Genomic DNA, 18,657 nt, shown 5'->3' with positions numbered 1-18,657 from the left:
GCTCGCGACAAGTTTGGACGGGGACAGATATTTGTCGACGGATTCGAATTATCCGGCAGCTTTGCCCGATGTGTAGGACTCCTTTCACTGGCCGGCGATTACGATGACTCACTGTTCGTTAATCCACGCGGGCCAGCTTCGATCGGTCACTGATTTCAACGAGTGGCGGCACGTATCACCCGGTCACAACGCGCATTATCGTCGCGCGAATGAACCCGTCGTCGAGCAGGACAGATTCACGAGGCCGGTGTCAATCACCGTCGCCGCGATTAACGCGTGACGAAACCCAGCGATCGCACGCGAAGCCGGCGGGGCGTTCGCCGCGATTAAACTGCTTCTGACGGGGCGCGTCAGACGTTTTCGCGATTGCATTCCTAGCCTCCACCCCTCCGACGAACGAGGGTATCGGGGCACCGCCGAGCGATCACTGTCCTTGCCGATCGGCAGGCAACACGCGCGGCACTTAATTTAATCCCGTAATTAGAGCACTCCGACATCAAGCTTCACCGTCCTGCGCCCGGAATGTTTTCGATTATCCCGATCATCCGGAGAAACGCGTCCGCGGCAGCACGCGCGGGGGTGGTAAAATAGTCTGCTTTGAGGTAAGACGCGAGTCGAAAACACACATGCGGGCTCTGTCACGGTGCTTGTGCTTTGGCGGGTATGGCGGTACTGAAACTCCTCCACCACTACCACCACCATCACGGCCATCAAGAGGGAGCATGGTCGGTGGAGGAGAGAGGTCGGGCGTGTGGCAGTGGCTGTAGCGTGTGTTCTCGGGTAGGCGTGCGACAGAGAGGCTGCGAGGACTCGGAGAGGAAAATTCGATGCAGAAAAGGGTGGGGAAAAAGGTAACGGGAGAAAAAGAGAGGAGGCGAGAGAAGCGAGAAAGTTGCGAGAAAGAGGAACGACGTTCGTGGGATGATGAGGGATAGAAAGAGAGGCGGTTCGGTCAGCGATGGTGGGAAGAATTGCGGAGGAGAGAGGGACCTTGTAGGATAAAAGTTAAAAAGAGACAACTAGCGCGACGATGGCGGAACGAGGAGAGAGAACGCGTGTCAGCTCGACAACTCAACTAGCACCAACCGTCCCTGACTCCCACCCTTAGCCCTTTCCGATCTTTCGTCTCGTTCCCGTAGCTCCGAAGGGAAGCGCGTGGGTGTATCGAAGAAAGACGAGTCACTCTCTCTTTTTTTTTTTATTTTTTTTATTTTTTTTTTCAGTCCTTTTTTTTGTAAATGTGCTCTTGGATGAAAGTGGACATCAACAATTATCGTGACATAATTAACGCGATTTCGCATCGATATTTTCGAAATTATTTAGAATTATTACGATGAAATTGATTTAAACAAATTTATTTAATATTTTTTTTTTTAGATTAATACATGTATTTTATTTTATTTTATTTTATTTTTTTTTTATTATTGTCCATATTTTGCATATTAAAGTTTTGTTATCAGTTTAAAAAATTCGTCAGAGCACCATTGGTGATACGCGTGCGAAACACATGCGCTTGACGCAATTTACCGAAGAATTCTCGGCTTCCGGTGACCCCGTCTGAATTTTCACCATATGCCTGGTATCGAGTGTTTTCCTCTTAGCCGGCCTTGTTTTAGAACGCCCGCGCGGATTTCTCGAAGTCCCTTTACCGGAGAAAAAAATTTTGGTCACCCGACAGCGAGAACTCTATAGAACCTCCGTCCGCCTTTCTTCACATTTTCGGCCCTACGGTTTTGTGATCTCGCGCAGCACGTGTGAAACAACCGAGAGTCTTATGCGAGGGTGCGGCTCGCATCTCATCAGCTCTTATAACAGCTCATTTTTTTTCCCCGAGATTAATGAGCGCGCGTCTCGAAAAACCGTTTACTACCCTATCTGTCTTTATTACGACGTCAAAGTTTTTCTTTTTTCTTTTTTTTTTACATTCAGAAATAATACATAAAGCTTCAATCAGCATCTTTTTCTTCGAACAAATTAAACGGGTCTGTTCTAATAGTCTTAATTACGCTTCTTTTAATATCTGATTTTTGCTATACGATCCGAATAAGACTCGATAAAATATTCAGATATAGCTGTGTGCAAATAAAAAAAATTATTTTTCTTTTCTTTTTAAAGTATCGATCGCAAAATTATTAACAGGGTGGTGGCATTTAATACTTGTTATTACTCGCAAATTGTGGAAATAAAGATAGGATTCTCGTGTCAGTTCTGAATGAAATCTCACTAGGACGTTCTAATGATCGCCGGTAAGAGAGGGATGAAGTGCATAGAGAGTCATTAACTAGCCGTCGACTCGTTGTCCTCTTCAACCTACTCATCGTTTGTTCCCCCCTCCCCCTCGACACATCCGTATAATTCTCTGGCGTGGATCCTCCTCATCAGCCTCGAGCCGCGTTACGTTCGCGTTTGCCGACAAACACCCGTAACTACTCATTATTTTGTTGACTTTACCGGTCCGCCGTCCCTTGTCAGCGAGGAGGAGGCGAAATTCCGTTCCGCGGGACCTAATTATCGTCAAACGACCGGCCAATCTACGGTAGGCTTTTAGGTATTGGTTCGAGCTCGCTCATTCTTGCGAATAAACGCCACTTTAATCACCTTACTCTCCGACATTGTTCGCCGTTTTTTTTTTTTGTTTTTTTTTGTTTTTTCTCTCCTTTTTTCTATGACCGAGGCGGACAATACTTATCGTTTTTTTTTTCGTAAATTATTAAAATAATAATTATTAATTTTAAATAATTTCTGTTAAAAATCTTTGTACGTGCATCACGAAGGAAGCAATTTTATTATGTCGCGTCGCGGCTGTTTATCTCTTCGAAGAGAGTATAAAATTAAAAGGGCATTAATAATCATATGATCGAGTCGTTAAAACGTTTATCTACCGCGAACGTACACCTAGGATATCGCGTGACAAGCATGACTTCCTGTCCACTGCCCCGGCCGTGTCCGATCGATGCGTTTTGTCAGCTTTTTGAATCGACGTCGCCGGCTATTTAGATGGTGGCGAAGTGAACGGACAAGAAATAGAATTGTCAAGCGAGATCGCTTTGTACGGCCGGGCCGGAGTGAATGGACCGTGCGGTCGTTAAAATCGACAGAGTGCCGATATGCGAGCGCGGCTACGTCCAATCGATCCGTCTTACAGGGCTGCTCCTGAGAGAACGCGGCAAAAAGCAGTTACTTCGCTTCATGGTAGTCGTATTATCCAGTGTAAACAAAAAGGGACGCGTGTTACATGCACTATGCGAGCGCAGCCGAGTCGGCAACAACGCCACGCTCGTTACGACCGGTGTGCGCGAGAGGATCACCTTCCGTTTCTTCCCGCAATGGACCTCCTTTCGCGTAGAGGAACTTTTCAACCTCTTTCCGTCTTTTCCCACGTGTCGAATATTGTCAACAGCCGTTATTAATCTGCGCAAGCTATTTCCCTGACATTTATATTTTTCGAAAATTAATTTGCGAGAGAGATAAAGATTCTGGAGATTAAATCGTTCTGATCAATGACGATTTTCTGGCGCCTAGCCGCCTGAAAAGTTTTTTTTTTTTTTTTCGGGTTACGATAATCGAGTATGAGGAAAATAAAGTAATCGCATATCGTGGCATCTCGGTCTCGTTATTCGCGTCTCTATTCGCTCCGAAGGAGTCTCGGCAGTGAGATGCTGGGTGATCGTAGAAAGGGAAGACTCAAACCCTTTGGAGAGAAAGCCTCCACGTGGTAGTGGGAGAGTGGGCCGAGCCAATGATGGGACTGCTTATGGGGGACCTCACCGGGTACCTGTTGGTCAGGTGTACTCCCACTCTCTCGCCGCATCTTTCCTCTCGGCGTTTCCAATCTCCTTTCTCTCGCCAGCCTATCGGTCCGTTTCACTTATTCCAACTGCAACTTTGTGAAGATTATTCCTCCGCGAGCGTTATTGATCTTTCGACACTCTCCGCCATTTCGAAAGAACTTTCTTGAAATATGGACCAAACTTTCGAACGGAATAATTCGCGCCGTTTAATCGCGTACGTATCGGCCACCCGGCGGCCTGCTTTGCGCCCTCGCCGATAATCGCCCCGAAGAATTGAGTCGTCGCAATCGCGGGGAATTATTAAGACGTTAAATCTACCGTGGAATGTTACATCGCGCTCGCTCGATTATTCGAATCAAGATAGCTCGGATGTTACGATTCACCAAAGCCATAAATAAGGGAAACGGAATGCATTCTTCGTAAGCCACCACGCGTGCCTTTGGCCTGACTTAACGACGGAAGGCGAAGCCGAGGTAAAGAAGTGGCGGCTTTTACGCGGGAAACGTAACACGAGCGGCCGGGAGGCTGCGATTCGTGACTTCTCAGAAAGCCGATGGTGCCCCGCGCTGCCTCGCAGGCCCGTTTTCAAAGCCCCCCGTGGTTCTAGCTCATTAACCAGCGCCCACCCTCCATCCTCTCCTACCTCATCATCCTCTTCTGCACGTCGTTGGCGTGACGGCTGATCTCACGAAACGGCGTGCGTGCGATGCGCGACGTGCGTGTGCGTGTGCGTTCGTACGCACTCATCAGGTAAGAAAGAAGCCGCCTGTGCCGACACGCGGGGCGCTAGGCGTTGGGTCAGTTAGTTATCGGGGCGAGGGACGGTTGTAGATAGAAGAGGACGGTGTAGTTTCGTAGCGAGGGCTACGTCGGCCGCTCGGGGTGGAAGCGAGACGGCCGGCGGAGGCTGATTCGTAGGTAGGGAATCGCGGGAGGGAATTCTTTCTCGTTTCCCCCTTGACGCCCCGAGCCAACGGGCGATCCTCTCGTCGCTTCAAACCGGTGTGCGTCCGTCTGACGAGATAATTTGTTCCTCGTTTCCTGGGATTCCATGAGCTGGAGGACTCGATACACAACGGGAGGCGGGAGCGCGGTGGCGGCACGACGCGGCGGTGGGGCCCCCGAAACGAGCCGTCGAAGTACGCTCGCGGTCGGTCGCAACACGGCGGCGCCTCTTTATTATTACAGGGCCCCAACATTTGGGCGTGGGAAAACGACAGGCGCGTTCACCTGCCCCGTTTCAACCACTGTCGAGCGCGGCACGAATCGAGATATTCGGTTGTCGGACGGAGTAACCATGTGCCGGACGTGACGTCCTGCACGCGCTGCGAGTGACTCCGGACGACTCGACTGGCGACCGAGGTCCGTCGAGCTCGAGGCGATAGCATAATCGCGGCGAAGTCTTCTCTCGTTGCATAAAAATAAATATTTCAAAATCAATGTCGCGAAAAAACTTCGATCGGTTAGCGACAACTGTTTTTCGACCGCGAACAAGAGGCGGAGGAAGATGGAAGAAGGACGGCGAGGAAAGAAGCGAGAGATGAACCTCGGGAGGATCAGAGCGGAGGCGGCATAAGGCAGATTGGTTTGTTCGCCACCCGGGGGCGCCCCAAGGTGGCCGGTGCTCGCACGCCGGGACCAAGAGGAAGACGAAGTCAACGGGCGGCTGCTGGAGGAACGAAGAGGCGAAGAAAGCCGCGGAGGCTGGGAGAAACATGGTGGCCTCGCCTCACGCGAAGACCTCCCGAAGACCAAGTCCAAGAGCCGCGCTTACTCTTCTCGACAAGGCTGCCGACATCTTTGATAAAATTCTCGCGCGCGATGCGCCGCAAAAATTCGCCGAACGCGATCGTGATTTTAAACGGGAAAATTAATTAACCGATACGTATGATAATTAAATCGCGCTCAGGTCTTCCCTCGGTCAATTTTAATTTCAAATTACTTCCCCGCTTTTGTTTCGGGCTTCACAAATTAACACAGCCGAGAAGAATCGTAGTACGGGGAATAGATGTATGAAAACCGTGAGGGTCCGCAATTATGAGTCGAACAGGAAAGCGTTAAGTTCGATACACGAGAAATTACGCGTTCTGGTCGATACGGATTATCCCTTCTTAAGGATTGAAAAATGCACCTGTCTCTTATTTATGTATCCTTTCCACTGCCGTTCGTATCGGCATCTTTGTGGAGATACCGATGCCTCTGGCGTCATCGAGGTCCTATTTACGTCCTCCTGCGGACCTCTCTAACCGCAAGCCTAATCTCATCTTTATTTCGTCTTCGCCCGCTGATGTCTTTTTCTTATGTTAACTCGCTCCCAAGGCGACACTCGCGACACAGCTAATTCCGACGTTCCTCGTGTGGTCCCCAAATTACCATGAATTACGTTCTACAGGCCAAAAATTATTAATACCTCGCCCGATGGATATCTTTATTCGCGCTCGTTCGCCCGGCTTTAATCTTACCCGCTCGTATTCGATAGCGCTAAAAAGTGAGTCACCCCGCGCCGAAGGAAAAAAAAAAAAATAAAAGCGACGGATTACGCAATTATCCACTTCTCGCGAGCGTGACTTGTCCTTGGCTGATCACTAGCGTCGCATAAATATCAGGTATTACGAGGTTGTCACGCGTCGAAATTCGAACCGACGCGTTTTGCCGCTGCGGGCTGTTCCACGCGGATTGCCAGGGGAAAGATAGCAGGGGGAGGGCAGCGTGGAAGAGACCTTAATCTCGTGGTGAACGGCGTAGGGCCCCTTCAGCCGAGCCCCCACCGCGTGCGTATGTCCTCTAATCATGGCTGAGAAGGCCGCCGCGGCTTGGGATAGAGACGTTCCACGGCCTAATTGCTATATATATGCCAAAAGGGGTCGGGGGGGAGGGTCCGGTCGGTCTCGGTCGGTTATGCCGGGACCCACGGTGTTATTAAACCCTCGGGGGCCCCCTTCGCTTCACCTCCGTCACGGGGAAACGTTCGGTGGGGCCGTCGGTAGACCCGAATATCCGGCATGCTCGAAAAACTCAACGCGCCACGAATCGAAGTGGCCGCGCGAGTAGAGGAGCTCGCTTTGAGTTAACGCCGAATAATTACCGCACCGTGATTTACAAAATCGAAGCCTGAATCCCACTTCCGTAATCGGAACGCCGGCAGTCCGACTACTCCGCGAGTATTTTTCTTGCGGTATACGATCTCGGATCATTTCTCAGGACCTCCTAAGCTCCCGAGATTAAAACGAATTGCGTTATTAAATCGGGATTATTATAATTATATGTAAACACAATCCGGCATATTCTTATTAATATACATACGTATCCGTAAATCTCCTTATTATTTTATATCGATGAAGAAGCTGTATGACATACGTAACTACGGGATCGAATCTTTTACTACCCGCGACGGCTGTTGGCGGAGGCCGAACGGCTTCGAGAGCCATAACAATTTTTTTCCAGTAAACTAAGATAACTAATGACTTCTAGTATATAGCACCATCTTCCTTCCCCCCTCCTCTGTTCCTCCCACTGTCTCCTATCCTGGCAGGTACCACGCGTGTGTGTAACAGGTTTTAAGTTGGACTCTTGGCTCGTATCCGAAGAAGTGTCGCGCGTCGAGGAAAGTCGGTAATAAACTTATAATGGGTCTGCCCTCCAGATTTACAGTCCCATTTACCAGGTTTCTCTCGTCTCTCTTTCTCTCTCTCAGTCTTTCATTGGCTCGGTCCGCGTTCCCGATTCTTGTTCCACGTTTGTTCCTTTTTTTTTTTTCCTTCCTTCTTTCCGAATATATAGAAATGCCGGCAATATCAAGAGAAAGAAGGAGGCGATGCCGAGGAGAAAAGGGCCGCGCCGAAAAGTCGACGGGGGGGCGTCGACCCGCTCGCTCCATTTTCATATCCCGCGCGCGGCACCGCACAAAAAGCGGTGAATTACGATTTACGACGGTACCGTACGCTTTCCAGGACACTGGACCGAAGCTCAAGTCGCAAAGAAAACGCTGGTGGGTTGGCCTATCTGCCCGGCCGATCTGCACAGTGGAAGTCGAGATACGTTAGTTCGCGCGCGCGCCCGCGTGTGTCCTCGCGTGTGTGGGAGAGCGCGAGCTTCTCTATGTCTTTTCCGTATCTTACAGTACACGACGTCTTTGTAAGAGAAAAAGAGAGTAACGGAGCGTCGGCGAAGAGCGGCCGAAATGAACGAGGGAACGACCGAGAGAGCGAGAACTTACCACCGAGGTGTCGAGAGTTAGTAGCTTGCTCCCAAGTAAGATTCCGAGATAAGATCGCTTACGAATTAGCGAGAAGCCAAAGTCTCGGAGAAGCCTCGTGAAATTCACGCTTTATTCGAACCGCGTTCGTGGAAATGTTCTCAACGACTGATTCACGAAAGCGCGGCGTATCGCGTTTGTTCTTATTTTTAAAATAGCTCGATAGGAAAATCTAAATGACTCTGTTCGCTCTGTGATAACCGGGGGATTTTTTTTTTGTTTTTTTTTTTTATGACGCGGCGATTAATTGCGAGAGGTGCGCCATACGGAATCTCCGGTTTCTCGAGACGGAGAACGCGAGGAAAGAGAGAACCCGTTGGTGCATCGACGGCAAAAGCGAGAGCAGCCATCGTAGTCAATTTCTTGTTGTCTTCATGGCGAATCAGAGAGGCCGCGAAGAGAGAGAGCTCGAGCCTGATCGGGCCGTCTCATTGTTTTTCCATGGTGAAGGCCCCTAGCGGGCTTTATGAGCGCTGAACGGACCCCATGACGTTCAGGAGCGTAAGAAGCCCCCGTAGAGGACTTTCGCAAGTCACCCCGAGGAAGGCCTTTGTTCCTTGTTTGCTCTATCTGCCGTTGCTTCTTGTAAGGGTTACAATGATGACTATGACGACAACAACGACGGCGGAGACGGGGAACGATGACAACGAAGAGGACGACGACGGCGATCGGGCCGGACGAGAAAAACCAAAATTGATTCTTCTTTGCTTCTCGCCTTCGCCGCTACCTGCCGCCTTCGTTCTACCTACCGTCGTCGACACGATCATTACGTACGCGAGGCGGACCGCTAATCCACCGGAAAGTTAGGCAACCCGGGCGCAACCTCGCCGATGAAGATAAATTATGACGTTGGGGGTCCGCGGTTGATTCTCTATTGGCGGCGCTCTCATCCCTCATTTCGCCGACTTCTCCACGCTCTCTCGTTCTTCCTTGTCCTGCTTGCGAACTCGATATCGTAATTATTACCCGCACGTTGTAGTAGCAAAGGGATCTTCACGCTACTTGCCGTCGCGCTTTATGGCCGACTCATCTCATTAACCGTGGCATGCGAACACAACGAACGCTTTTCGAACCGTCGTCGATCGCCGGGCGAGTCCTCCGCGTCCGTCCGGTGTCCGTAGATTCGGCCGAAAGTAAATCAATAAATCCCGTTCGGATAACGCCGCGCGAGTTCACACGTGCTTCTTGGAAATCGCGGCATTTACATGTTCGTAAAATCCGTAGATTTATTTGGCGGCAACTGGACGCGTGGAAGGATCAGGAATGAGAACCGTTCGGTTTCCTCACACGTACAAACGAAAAACGGATTATGGATCGGAGCGACCGGCCGGGGAAGTTAGGGAAGAGGGCGAACACGATTTTTCATTTTCGAACGGTCGGGACTGCGCCAGGATCCCGCCGAGAGCCGGCAATCATCTCGTTCCCGACACCCTGCGAATAATATAAAAGGACCGAACTGGCGCTAATTAGATCGCCGTCCGCTTGCGCACGGCACGGCCGAGGGGGTTGCGGTCGGGACACGTGAGGGAAGGCGTCTCGATGCCACTGTAACGAATGGGCCGGGTTGTAAGGTGGACGAGTCAACGTTCCGGGGAAATTATCGCCGTTCGGGAATTCGAGGCGGTTTCGGCCCGTTCTTGTAATGATCCGTGAGCGTGAAAATCGAGGGAAACGAATGGATCGTACAGATTGCGTCACGCCTACGAGTCCTACGATTTCCCGGCTAATCAGCCCCGCCAGATACGCTCTCACTCCGCGTACGTCTTCGCTCGCGACACGTTCCACGGGTCGAAAAGAGAGACAAGGAGAAGAAAGAAAAAAAAAAAAAGGGAGTGAAAGGTAAATGACAGGCAGGCCAGGAAAATCGACTTATACAAAATTCGTGAGGTGTTAGGCGCTACGTGACCGTGAAAAATCGGATTTTGTCGGTCTTTAATGATTCCGTCGATGACATCTTTGACAAAGGACACTTGTCGCGTAACGTCGCTAGGAAGATTAACCTTTCGGACGTGGCACACTTTGTGCTGTTTAAAATTTTTATTAGCAGCCAAGGATTCACGCTGCTCAAAAATTTCAAAGGTAATTTTCTGCGCTTTATCGCGTTGCACGTTATCTTGTATCTTATCGAATTAAAAACTGTTTTATGAACTTAAGTCACAACAAAATTCTTTAAGATACAACATTTTTTCTCTTTTATAAGAGACAAGATTATTAGCAAGCGTTTTATTATACGTATATTGTAAAGCTTTTTTTTTTACGATTATGGGCTGTAAATTCGTTCCCACTACTCGTTATTTATCGCGGTTGTTTCACCGATTTTTATCTCGCCGAAATTTATGACGTTTGTAACCACGCGATAGATTTGTCGTGTTCGGTCTCGCGATGGAGGCTCGGGTATTTCCTGTTTCGATCGACCCGACCGTCTGAAGGACCGTACAGACTTCTCGGAAATCGGCTACGCCGCCAAAAGACGTCCGTTCGGTTAGGCGATCATCGACCACGGAATCTCGCCACGAATTTAATTAGGTGTGGGACAAAGTTTCTCTTGCACGGCTTTACAGCTTGAAGCGTCGAAATATATCGATACGTTAATCGTCAAGAGTTAAATTGCTCTGCGACTTTTCACGTTTAAATATAAGAAAGCCTCGCTTCACGCACCGCTATGCGTGCCATTCGTGTTTGAAGATATCTCAATAAAATTTTTTTTTTAATTAATTTTGGAAGAAGGGATAATAATAGGAAAATATTTAAAACGCACTGAGATCGAATAAGAATTAAAATTTATTTTCGTCATGCTAACATTTTGAACATTTTGCAGGAAAAGCCGGATAAACTTGACGAATTACAAAAAGCGCCGATTAGACGTAATGCCCACGACGGAAGCGATGAATTGCGTGCCAGGGAGGATCTGTCGGCTTTGCCGCTCGAAGAGAAGCTGCCATTTCGAGCCTGACTTGCGACGTTTCACGGCGGGAGGACGGACTAAACGTCATACGAAAAAAAGACCGAAAGGCAGGTAAATCCCAGCAAATGACAGGATCCATCCGGCTAATGTCCCGTCTTTGTGTCATTCATCGCTCCAACTCCACTGCGAACATTCGCAAATTGTACGCATTTTTTTTTTTCTTTTTTTTTGTTAACCGCGGGAAATACTTGCAAAAATATTTCGTCGGTGTTATTTGTCATTAAATCTCTCGACAACAATACGCGTTAATAATTCATACAAATCACAAAATTAAAAAAACGCTCATTATTAACATTATCATTATCCGTTTTAATCAGTTCTTCACTCAGTTTCTCACTCAGTTCGTTAATTATTTAACAAAACGTGTAGAAATGTTACATTTAAATTGAGAATTAATTTCGTCACATTTCTTTCGAGACGCTTTTCAAGACTGTTAGAAAAAAATAAAAGGTAACTTTATCTTTATCGCGTTAAATAATTACATGGTCCTCGTTATCTGGAAAAATCTCGAGAACGCGTAACTTTCCTCGCGTCAAACCACCTTCGATTCACGCTGGCCTCTTCATCGGGTCGTAACAAGCCGCACTCTGTATATCCCGGAGCGACGAAATGGGCCTAATGAAGACATCTCGGTAACTCGGCAGAAAGAGGGAAGGCCTCTCCGGTCTATCCCAAGGTCCCAAATCACCCGCACAATGGCCGACTTCGCATCCATTGTCGAGACAGGGCCGCGACCGGATCGGCTCTGCCTATAATAGCAGGCAGCATCGGTACCTAGCATTGTGCCGCTTCCTGAAAAGAGGATAGAGGGAATCCGGCGTGATCTATGGACCTCGTGCTATCGAATGGTCCCTAAGGACCTCGACGCAGGACTAGAGACTGTCGGCCGTCATCGTCTTCACCCTCGCTAAAACTACCCGTCCACCCGTCACTGTCGATCGTTCGCGGAACCAATCGCGTGAAAAGGATTTCACAGAAAATTCAAACACGAAAAACGTTGTCGGTTTACGGCTACTCGGACCGTTTAACCTGCGAGTTTATCGCGGTCAAGTATTTTTCAAGTTCCCCTTTTATTTTCCTAAAGGTGTTTTTCTTCTTTTTTTTTTTTTAAATCAAAAATAAATATGCCACGCGTAAATGGATATTTGACGAATGCACTTCAATGCATAATTAATTTTTATTTCGTCGTGCCAATTCAAAACGAGTATACGGATACTCTGTTATCTTCAAAGAGGACTCCAAAAAATTTTGAGCGTTTGTTTTATATTATATTTCACGATTTAAATCATAGACTAGTTTTAAATACTTCTAATGGAACTTTTTTTCTGTCCTAATAGCGTGCGATGAAGCCCGATGTGATACTTTGACGGATGAATAAGCGTAGTACGAGATGGTAGGCCAAGACGATCGTTATGAGCAGTTGATGGGCACGATCACGCCTGGTTTACAAACTATATGACTATCACGGGGGAAGGTATAATGGAGCGGTTGCGAGACCGCCTCAAAGATTCTTCGTTCACGTCGTTGTTGCTTCGTCGGAAATGCCAGATCCGTAATAAATCCAGGTGGTAAATATGCCGATGGCGCAGTCACCGTGGTGCCGTGATAGGTGGCAACTGGTGACTGGATGACCCGATGATTTGTAACTGGTAGCCCGCCGCTGGCTTAATCCCACAAAGCGAGCCGGCCTTAGAAATTTCTGGACAATTTATTCCGTGGCATGCGATGTGTAAAAAGGACGTCGGCGTTCATGCGGTGTGGCGACATTGTGGATCAACTGTATTTGATCGTGGAATCTAAGGGCCAAATGAGAAAGTTCGAAACGTGAACGTATATAGAATGAAATGCAGTACGTATGTTCCTGCTTGACAAATAAGTAAGTAGCTTTTAACAATATTTTTACGATAACTTAACTAAGAGAAAATTTGCAATGATTCAAACGCTTAAAAAAAAGGGAAATATATTTATTTTTACTGAAATATTTTTTTATTCTTTTAGGTAATTTAATAAGTACAGAATTACTTCGCAAAGTATGATGCTCTCAAAAGCACAAAGGCCACAGCATTCCGCGAAATCGGCGTTCATTTATGTACCGCTTGCAGGATGCGTCCCTGGTGTTAGCGCCGTCTTCGTCTTCGCAGTTGCCTTCGTCCTCTTTGCCATTCCTTCTTTTTTACTCCTTCGCCGTCTCTCTCTCCCTCGCATCTCAATCTAGACCCCTCATCATGTTTTAATTTCACGGCCGGCTTTCCCCTCGCTCTGGATCCCTTCCGCGCTGCCAACAGCCGGCGGTACCAGATAGAGAGATGGACGCAAAGGAAAGAGAGAAAGAGTCGGAGGGAGATGGAGAACGAGCTCTCGTAACGAAGACGGGATGTAAAGAGAAGTACGAGCGCAAAGAAGATGAGATGTTCAGCCCCACCGGTGGTGGACTTACACCCAGGGAGGCGTCACCCTGGTCTCTCCTTCTTACCGACAGAGAAACTCCCTTTATTCCAACGCCGATGACTTGGCGGAAGCGGCAATGCACCTTGAGACAGGGTAAGGTGCTTTGAAGAGTGGGACCAACGGTCCGAATAGTAGCAGCGGGCTAATTCACGCTCCTCGCGAAAAGTTTACCTCCAATTTCTTTTTTTAACAAAGGTAAAATTACGTGCAACGCTTTTGCATTTCTTACGCAACGAGATACGCCTTCTTGCGATATTTTTGTTTTTATGTTTCCTTGATGATCGTTAATGACAATCGCGTGACACGTCCCGTCGGCTGTAAGTTAAACTGATCGCCGCGCACTAAAGTATGACGCTCGGAAACAGGTTTTAATGTGAATTATTCTCTCGGCGCGTTCGCAATTGCGGCGGCTAGCGTTCTAATAAGGAGGCCTACTAAGGATCGGTAGTATAAATAAAGTCATTTGCGGCGGCCGCTGTCCTGCCCTTTGCTCGGGTCCTTCGACGAACGCGGGCCTTTCGTCGCGTACCGGGGACGTAGAAATCACGGCCGAGAATCGCGTCTCGAATGGGACCTCTGGAGGATCGGTTTGTTTTTCGGATTAGGCTCATGTTTTAGTCGCGGCCCGCGACGAATCGCGAAACGCGGACCGGCGCACGTCGCCGCTTTTTCTCCCAGCGAGAGTCGTCGGACTCTCCGGCCGACTCTCAATGCCACGAAGGGCTGCGCCCGAAATTGCTTCCATAAATGTTCAGCGCACATAATCGAATTTGCGAAACAATAAACTCGCTGATTGGAAATTAATCAAGTCGCCGTTTACGATTTTACGGCGAGCCATAGAAACGCTCTCGCCGTCGACGTGTGCGCGAGCTGAGAGTAGGTTGAGACATCAAAACTTACGTGTACAACGTTAAAAATTTATTATTGGAATAAATAATTAGCGTATATATTATCTAAACGGGACTTACATATTTTAATATATAAAACGTTTTAGTAACATCGATAAATGCCTATATATATATATGCATATAATAAATAGTAATTCTTTACGCACAACGGTTATTATAGATTAATCTGTAACATTCAGTTGGCCGTATTTTATCGATCACGCTTTTTCCTCAATTAAAAAAAAATATTTTCTTTCCTTTATTTTTTTTTTAATATATTTTTATTCTTCAACAACTTTTGTTCTAATAAAGTGTCATGTATAAAATTTTTGTAAGCCTACGCAAATAGACGAACGTTAGAGAAAAGAAGTTGATTAAAACGAGTAACTCGCGTGATCTCAGAAATGAGACTTCACAGTTACAAATGAAACGCGATTATCATATCTCGCGTGTTGAAATATTGTTAATTAAATCAGCTTACGTATTTAAGTTAATTATAATTTTTTTTGAGTATGACAAACAGGTACGTTTAAGACATGCCGTTATATTATTGACTTTTATTAAAAGTACGTATAAGTATACATGCGCTAAGTGTACAAAATTACAATAGCATTACGTAGAAGAGGTTCCGGTGGAGAGAGTATGTACAACGGGGTAATACATCTATATTTATACGTAAATCTATGCATATATGTATATATGTATAAGGAAGGGCTTTATTAATTTTCTCTTTATTTTTTTTTGTTTATTTGGATGTAAGGAGGACAGAGTTAGTAACGAAACTTAAGATATATGAGCATCGTCGTCTTCGTTTCTTAAACCGGCAGACTTTCGTCCGTCTCGCGTGAATAGTCCAATTAAGCGCGGCCCTACAAGTGGATGTCTCTCGATATGCGACACACCTGTCCTTCGCTAACACCTTCGCTTACGCTATTTATTGAGCTAACAGTAAATACATCGCGAGCCTAACGCGTTCCGTTTGTTCTTCCTCGGGTTTGATATACAGCGACGTTGCTGCGGCTTCGTCTCGGGTGAAATGGTTAACAAAATACGCTTCCCGAATGCAAACTATTAACATACAGTTTCTTCTCTCAACTTTTATGATATATTAATTTTTTTTTTTTTTAGTTTACATTCGCGCGAACGTTAGAGCGATATCCCTTAGCAGATCGCTCGGAAATAAGTGTTGCAACGAAGCCGGGCAACATGACGTGACTTATTGGAGAATAAACTAAACAAACAAACAGTAACAACAAATATAAAAAATATTCTCCTTTCGTGGTCAGTATAAGCATCGAGCCACCTCGTCGCGCTGTCGACACGATGATTTAGCGCCATCCCGCTATTTATGACACTAGTGCACCGTGCTCGCACGTGCACGGTACGCTGCGGCGATCGAAATATTATTTCCAAATTCGGATCTGTATATCCGTGATATTTTTCTAATTTTGTTTGTCTGCGAAGAAATAATTATTAAATAGTTATTAAAATAATAATCAGTTGACTCGATTCAAAATTATTATTTTTAAATCGCGATATTTAATTTTTCTTTTTTTTATTGAATAATATTTCGATCAGCTGCAACGACGAGTTGGTCGAGCTTGCAAAAACGATAGGGAGGACGAGAAAGAAGCTTCTTCAAAAGTCTTCCCTATTTCATTGGTTGTATTTTGGCACGGGGTTGAGTCACGCGCGCCTGTCTTCCGCCTTAGCGAAATTACGCGTTGGATTTTAATTTCAGAGGCATTCGCCGATCAAACATTGAATTTAGAAAAGTTCCTCTAACGAGAGGAACGTCATTAATTTTGATAGATATTAGGCGCTATACAATCGCGAACAGACACGTAACAATTAAATGCACCGCAATAAGAATAAAAGCAAAATAAAAAACGTGACAGCCGCAATAAATAAGATAAAACGATACGAAATGAAATATGTTGTTTCGCGTGTTTTGATAGCCGATTTCGATATACAATGATTCATAAATCTAATCGGAGAATACCGTCCAGCGGCTTCGTCCGCAATCAATCTTCCTGTCGTGACTCGTTCTCGTTTGAATGTCTATAGCGAATCGAAGTTAGATTCCCGATCGCTGGTCTGTGAAAAGTATCAATTAATAACATTGACATAGTATTTTCAACAAGAATTAAGTATATTAGTTATCTGTAAGAATGGCTTCAAATAGAAAGTTCTAATTGAAATTCTGTCTCACCCTGTCAGGACTGTATAATGGCGGATGCTGTGCAGGAAGTCTCAGTGTGCTGCCTAAATCACGCTCGGCCATAGTGTGACCCTCGCTAGCGCTGTCTCTGGTATCCCTGTTGTCCCTGGTATCTTTGACACTGCTCCTTCGGGCAGCGGCGACTTTAGTTGGCGGCTGGATCGTCGTTTCGCCGCATGATCTCGCCAGAGTGGAACCAGCTTCGCCCAAGTCTAATCTCAGGAGCTTCGTCGGAGCTTGGATGGTTGTCTCGCCGCACGAACGAGCTAGAGTCGAGTCAATGTCGACCTGAAGATCTCCAGCTCTCAATACCTTCGTTGCCGGCTCCACCGTAGTCTCGCCGCATGAACGTGCCAAGGTGGAATCAGCGTCTACAGTGCGAGTTACCGTCGCCGATACCTATGAAGTAATAGATAGATAAATATTAAATTAAATTAAAATTCGATTATACATCTTTTGAATTCGTTCTTGAGATGAAAGTTGAGTTATACCTGAAAACCGGCACTCACGAGGGCGCCCGTGGGTGTCATTGGATTCCTCGCGCCCTGCATATCAGCCTCCTTGCAGTCCTTCGCGCTAGATATACTTTGTTTTCTGTTGGCGGGAGAGCTCGTGCCGTTGTCGAGATAATTTATGAGCTTATGTTCCTCAGCGGCAAATGTACTCAAGACAGTCTTATTGTAATTTTGTGGTGATTGCGGGGCCGATCGATATTTCGCACGTGGAATCATTACTGTTAAAGAGCGATCGCGCTGCTCGTCATTGACTGGTATCGCTGCAAATTTTAAATTTATTAATATTTATTAATAATATATTTATTATATTAATTTTAATATAATAAATATATTAATAAACGTAATTTTAATAATTTTGGTCATTATTTCAGACATACATGAAGGCACCATAGTCGCTTTACGCGGTGGATGGCGAGGTTTCGCACTGATTTTACGAATCGGCCGTTTATTCGGCGGCATAGGGGCTATCATTTGCGGCGGCGGTGGCAAAACGTGCGGTACGTGATGAGGTATCGCTAAATCGGTGACGCTACCCTCGCTGCTGGTATCACCGCCTGCTCCAGGGATCATTGCTCGCCTATCGCCGGTTTTCCGATCGCGTCCTGGATGACGGAAGCACGTCATTCCTACGCAGATTGCTAGAAGACCCAGTAGGATGGCACCGGTTGTCACTAAAGCTATCAGTAACACTGTAAAAACGTGTAGAAATATGTAATAATTGTTAAGAAATTTTAATTTTTTAATTTATTACGATTTATATTAATTAATTTTTTTACCTTTTAGATTAACTTGGCATCGTTGACCACTGTGCCAAGGGAAGCACTCGCACATTTCTTGGCCAAGAGAATTTGTGACGCAATGTCCTTTGTTATTGCAACCAGCACATCCCAAGGGAGCCTGTGAGCATACTCTTCCGGGATACGCTGGATTTTCTGATAAATCAGCCCAGCCTTCTCTACAAGAACATTGATAAGATCCTCGTAAATTGAAACATGCCGCGTGTGGCGAACAGTCGTGATGCGGACCGCCTTCCTTGGAAGCACACTCGTCAAAATCGACCGCTTCGATCTAAGGTAATTAGATTAAATTAAATTAAATTAAAAATAAAATATAAAAATTTGATTATTAACGAATTACTTTAAATATTGATAAAATTAATAATAATTATTTTGTATGTCCAGCGCAACTGACCGTATCGAGATTCTTTGAAGCATAAACTTCGGTTCCTCCTAAACTGTAATTGCTTCCAACTAAATATTTTCGTAGAATTTCCTTTAATCGTGTCTCGTTAGCATTATCGCTTAGTTGGACGTGAAACTCGACTTTCGTAGGATCCGAAATAAATCCAGCAATTTTAAGGCCTCTGTATACATCTCTCAAATCGCTCTGCATTAAAGTTCTGTCCAAAGCGTCTTTCGTCGGTATCACCAAACGTTTATAAGTTGCCGATGTAGAATCGTTTAGAGCGGCGTCGTACGCTACGAATTCATGACCGATTCGATCCAAACCAACGCGCAGCGTATACGTGTAGGTCGCTGAAAATATTACGAAAGTAATTCGAATATTCGTTAAAAA

General features: G+C 46.3%; 1 protein-coding gene and 1 long non-coding RNA gene across 6 annotated transcripts in view; one reads left to right on the top strand and one right to left on the bottom strand.

Moving 5' to 3' along the window:
- The window catches only part of LOC139107962 (uncharacterized), a 91,656-nt gene that overhangs the window by 66,278 nt on the left and 6,721 nt on the right, over window positions 1–18,657 (top strand). For 2 of the 5 annotated variants that reach the window (XR_011546589.1, XR_011546593.1), the window contains 5 exons: window positions 10,865–11,058; window positions 12,349–12,887; window positions 13,010–13,552; window positions 16,567–16,973; window positions 17,454–18,155. This is a non-coding gene — a long non-coding RNA (uncharacterized lncRNA). Of the gene's footprint in view, window positions 1–10,864; window positions 11,063–12,348; window positions 12,888–13,009; window positions 13,553–16,566; window positions 16,974–17,453; window positions 18,156–18,657 lie in introns of all 5 variants that reach the window. The other 3 variants (XR_011546592.1, XR_011546591.1, XR_011546590.1) reach the window with 3 other exon arrangements.
- The window catches only part of LOC139107941 (mucin-2), a 61,749-nt gene continuing 56,792 nt past the window's right edge, over window positions 13,701–18,657 (bottom strand). Inside the window, exons 16-21 of the mRNA XM_070665853.1 lie at window positions 18,274–18,617; window positions 17,859–18,150; window positions 17,460–17,771; window positions 17,059–17,342; window positions 16,559–16,966; window positions 13,701–16,443 (exon numbers count right to left, since the gene is read on the bottom strand). Coding sequence (XP_070521954.1) covers window positions 16,408–16,443; window positions 16,559–16,966; window positions 17,059–17,342; window positions 17,460–17,771; window positions 17,859–18,150; window positions 18,274–18,617 — 1,676 coding nt within the window. The 3' untranslated portion in view covers window positions 13,701–16,407. The remainder of the gene's footprint in view (window positions 16,444–16,558; window positions 16,967–17,058; window positions 17,343–17,459; window positions 17,772–17,858; window positions 18,151–18,273; window positions 18,618–18,657) is intronic.

The sequence above is a fragment of the Cardiocondyla obscurior genome, linkage group LG14 (genome assembly GCF_019399895.1).
Source record: "Cardiocondyla obscurior isolate alpha-2009 linkage group LG14, Cobs3.1, whole genome shotgun sequence".
Taxonomy (NCBI): domain Eukaryota; kingdom Metazoa; phylum Arthropoda; class Insecta; order Hymenoptera; family Formicidae; genus Cardiocondyla; species Cardiocondyla obscurior.
The sequence above is the reverse complement of the archived record's forward strand: the minus strand, read 5'-3'. Positions and strand labels throughout refer to the sequence as shown.